Source organism: Nicotiana tomentosiformis, chromosome 3 (assembly GCF_000390325.3).
Source record: "Nicotiana tomentosiformis chromosome 3, ASM39032v3, whole genome shotgun sequence".
NCBI classification, from domain to species: Eukaryota; Viridiplantae; Streptophyta; class Magnoliopsida; order Solanales; family Solanaceae; genus Nicotiana; species Nicotiana tomentosiformis.
The window spans coordinates 16,454,156-16,459,149 of NC_090814.1; the positions used below are offsets into that span (position 1 = coordinate 16,454,156).

A 4,994-nucleotide genomic window follows, 5' to 3' on the forward strand; every position below is an offset into this window, starting at 1 on the left:
AAACAACAACAAATTTAATATAAGTTTCACTCACCATTCAAACCTTCATGTTAGAGAAGCTTTCTTATGGTTAATTATTCTCCAACAGTTTAAATAATTAAGAACAAGAAAGGAGGAGAAGAGGAGGAGAGGCTGAGGAGGAGGCAATGTATTTTATTGAAGTTTACTAAAATTGGGAATATGTTAAATAATTTTTTAAAAGTGAATATAAGTTAAATAATAGTGTACAAAAGGGTTTGGTATGAAATTCTTACTCATCGATCCTCCAACATAGTATGTTCTTGTTTTGAGGGATAAAAAAAGATAAAGATAACTAGAGTCCCCTCCTCAAAGATAACATAGTACTATGTTTCCGTGGTTATTAATTAGGACAGCACCAATTATTTGCTAGGTGCTTCGGAGTCAAAAGAGACGTTTGGACATGAGAAAGATTTTCTTTTTATTCAAAAAAATTTTACTTTTTCGAAATCAGCATTTCTTTATAAATTTTTTAATTTTCACTCGAAAAATCTTTTTGAAATTTTTCAAAATTTTGAAAAACTCTAAAAAAGCTATTTTTTAAAATTTTTACTCAGATTACTTACAAAACTTAAAATACAACCCAAAATTTATTTATGTCCAAACACAACTATAATTTTCTAATACAATTTTCGCTTTGAAAATTATATTCACTTTTTTGGGAATATTACATTTCGTATGTACAAACGCCCACAAAATAATGCGCCAAACTGCCAGCCTAAAAAGCACCTACCGTTCGTTTTGTTTTTAGCTCCTTTTTTTATGTTGGGGGATTGGGGGGTGGGGATAATAATTGGAATAGAGGGAATAATAAAAACAAACATAAAGGTGCTTCAAATATGTACTACTAATAGTATGAGTTTTACACTTATTTTGAAAAGTAATTTTTCTAAAGTATTTTTTCTTAAAAATAATTTTGGTAAGAAACAGTTAGTGTTTGATTAATTAAATTGAAAAATATTTTTGAACAACAACTAATTTTTGATTAAGTTTTTCAAAAATGCTTTTAAGTGTATTTTTTTTAGAAGTGTTTTTCAAACATAAAGGTGCTTCAAACATGTACTACTAACATAAATCTATCAAAGATTACGTTACAGTGAGTAAAACTCGGTGATAGTGTGTAAAATTGATTGGAAATGTAATTTTTGTTTTTCTGTACTCTCTCATCTATACCTAGATGCAAGCCCTCTTAAACAAAATCGTATAATATACTTAGATGAAGATTGGGATTTTGTTATTACAGTAAGAAAGATAAGAATAAAAAAAAGGTACGTACTAAATAATATCTCCTTTGTCCTACTGTATGTGAAGTGTTCCAATATCGAAAGTGAAACGAGTTAAATTTTTACATGCTTTTTAAATACTTTGAATCATTAATTATTGTAACTAATACTTTCTACATAGTTTTAATATAGATTATATTTCAGAAAAATTAAAAATTTTATGTTCAAATATCTGGTCAAAATTAAAAAATTTGAATTCGAAAAAATAAAAAGCATCACATAGATGTAATAATAAAAACAAACATAAAGATGCTTCGAACATGTAGTATTAGCAGTTGTGTGTTCTCAATTTTCAAGATCTGTCATCAGTCAAAAATGGAATATCAATATCAAGTTATCTCTCAAAAACCCCTCATCACTTCCCATTTTGATTGAGACGGAAATCACAAGCAACCGAGCTCTCCTTTGGTCATAGGTTTTGGTAATTCTTTTTCAATTTTTTTTTGAAAATATTGATTATTTATGAAATATGATTAGTTTTTAAAAAAGTTTTGATATTTTTTTGTCAAGTTCTCAAAAGCTGGTTTAAGAGTAAAAGTATTTCTTCTATTCATAAATTTCAAGTTTTTTTTTTTCAATTAAAATACATATTCAAATTTAACTTTAAAAACTTTTTTTTCAAGTTTCAACCAATTTATATGCAAACGCCAACCAAATATCTATAAATAGAGATATTTGGACTTCAGTAACTCCACAATTTCATGCAATAACAGAATGCAAATGAAATCCTCTTTTCTTCCCATTCTTTTCTTTTCTCTCCTCCTTGTCTTTTCTTTTCCTTCCCCTTCTCATTCAGTGAGATGCAATCCAAAAGATAAAAAAGTCCTTCTAAAAATCAAGAATGACTTAGGCAATCCCTACCACTTAGCTTCATGGGATCCCAACACAGATTGCTGTTATTGGTACGTCGTAAAATGTGACCGGAAAACCAACCGGATTAATGCTCTCACCGTCTTCCAAGCCAACATCTCCGGTCAAATTCCGGCCGCCGTCGGCGACCTCCCTTTTCTCGAAACCTTACAATTCCATCATATCACAAATCTCACAGGAACCATTCCCCCAACTATTGCTAAACTCACAAACCTCAAAATGTTAAGACTCAGTTTCACTAACCTCAGTGGCCCTATTCCTGAATTTCTTAGCCAACTCAAGAACTTGACTTTGCTAGAGTTAAATTACAACCAGTTCACTGGAACAATCCCACCATCACTTTCTGAACTCCCTAATTTATTAACAATCTACTTAGATCGCAATAAACTCACTGGACAAATTCCAGAATCATTCGGAAAATTCAGAGGACAAATCCCAAGTCTTTACCTTTCACATAACAGCCTCACTGGCCCAGTACCAAAATCTTTAGGCAATTTGAATTTTACAACACTTGATTTCTCAAGGAACAAGTTAGAAGGTGATGTTTCTTTCTTATTTGGAAAGAACAAGGCAATTCAGATAATTGATTTGTCGAGGAATACATTACAGTTTGATCTTTCGAAAGTGGAGTTCCCGGAGAGTTTAACGTGGTTGGATTTGAACCATAATCGGATTTTTGGTAGATTACCACAAGGATTGAAAGATTTACAGTTACAGAATTTGAATGTGAGTTATAATAGACTTTGTGGACAGATTCCACAAGGTGGGAAGTTGCAGAGCTTTGATGTTTACTCTTATTTTCATAATAAATGCCTTTGTGGCTCTCCGTTGCCGGAATGTAAATGATTCCGGTGACCGGAAAGTGTTGCCGTGTCGGCTACTTGGTAAGTATTACTAGGTTGATAGTGGAAATGTAATGTTTGACTGTATTAGGCTATTAGCTCAATAACGAGTGCATGACAGCTTTTGAAAGGTACTCAGTACTTTCACGTCGTAATATCAAGATGAAGATTTTGTATTTTTGTATTCATTGTTTTTAGTTTTGGGCGTGGATACGTCACGAAAATATTATTAAAGGTTTCATAAAATTTAACAATGTGTTTTTCTTTTTAGAACCGATTATAATATATTTGTTGAAATTTCTTAAATAATTTCAAAACACTGAAATCTTTACTAAACAAAATTTTCATTAAAATGTTATTGGATTTGCATTAAAAAGTTATTTTTCATTCAACAGCCAAATATCGTCAAAAGAATCAGAAAATAACTAATTTTGCATAAGACATTCGAGGAGAATGGTCACATTTTATTTCTCAATTTTAAATCATTATCCCGTTGATTTGGCTTGACGGATAGCCAGACAGGATTTACGCGGCGAAGGTGTCTTCCTTCTTCCTAACTCGATCAGATTTCATTCAAGGGTCCCTCTTTGAAGTTTTAATGTCAAAAGCCAGCGCATTTAGATATATTGTGGGCGCAGACTATGCGACTAATAATGTAACATGATTTTCCTTGACCAACTCCATAGTGCTAATAATATAAAGTTTTTACTCAATTAGCGCAATTATAAAAGATGACTCGTTTTATTTTTAAAATTATTAGCTCAATTTATTATTAATAATTATCTTCAATATTCTTTTTGTTCCCATTTATATGGTACGCACTTTTCTCTTTAATACGTCATAAGAAGAATGCTAGAGTACTTTTTTATATCTAGAAATAAACTAACTCTAAAATGTAAAACCTCGTAATTTCAACACTTAATTTGGATTAACTGTTGGCTCAATGAATTGGGGAATAAGATGTAGTTGTATTTGGAGGTGAGACTATAGGAATGTGTTAATGGACGTTTAGGAGGTTATAGAACTCAGTAAGGATGTTAAAACAACTTGAAAGTGAGTAAAACTAAGATAATTAACGTTTTCGAACTCAAGTAATTAGGGCTGTGCGCTCATAACCATAGCGTCATAAAAACCGAAAAATTTCGGAGTCCCTGTATATGCCATGGTTATGCCTCGCAGAACATCTGGGGAAAATTCGAGATGTTGCCTAGTGCTTCAGTTGTGCCATGCAAATCGAATTTTCAGGTCCAGTGAAATGCAGATATAAAAAGAAAAAGATGGGGAAAGAGAAATTAGTTCCAAAGTTCAATGCGTCCTTACGATCTAAGTTATTCCCTCAACATCTAAGGTGAGTTTTAACACTATTCTATTTAGATTGTTACTTCCAAACTAAGGATGGCAAGTGGGCCGGTTCCGGGTCTAAACGGGCCAAGTGGGCAGGTTCAAACGGTCCCGGTCTCGAGCCGGTCCCAAATTAAACATGCCAAATAGTCACGGGCTAAACGGTCTCCGGGCTAAATGGACTAAGTGGGCCCAACTTTAAAAAAAAAATTAAATAGATATTAGAGACATTAGAAATTAAATAGTTATGCTACTGGTGTAGCTAGGCGATAAAGAGGATAATATATCTAAGAGTGAGAAATTAGTTGAAACTATAATCTGAGTTGAGCTAAAACTTGATCTTCCATCATCCCATATTTATACCAGCTAAAAAGTACCATACTTTGGTCCTTTCATGTTACTACTAAAAAGTGTATATATATATATACTAAGTGTATATATATATATATATACGCTTTTTAGTAGTAACATGAAAGGACCAAAGTATGGTACTTTTTAACTCGTATAAATATGGGATGATGGAAGATCAAGTTTTAGCTCAACTATATAGTATAGTATATATATATAAGCTATATTCGATAAGCTATATATACATCTTATATAAGTTATATAAGATGTATATATAGTATAGTATAGTATA

General features: G+C 31.8%; 1 protein-coding gene across 1 annotated transcript; it reads left to right on the forward strand.

Annotated features, from left to right (window-relative positions):
• The first annotated feature begins 1,742 nt into the window (after positions 1–1,742).
• Positions 1,743–3,259, forward strand: LOC104101442 (polygalacturonase inhibitor). Its single transcript, XM_009608884.3, has one exon. It carries the CDS (start codon positions 2,016–2,018, stop codon positions 3,015–3,017), a length of 1,002 nt encoding a protein of 333 aa, XP_009607179.1. The 5' UTR covers positions 1,743–2,015; the 3' UTR covers positions 3,018–3,259.
• The last annotated feature ends 1,735 nt before the right edge of the window (positions 3,260–4,994 follow it).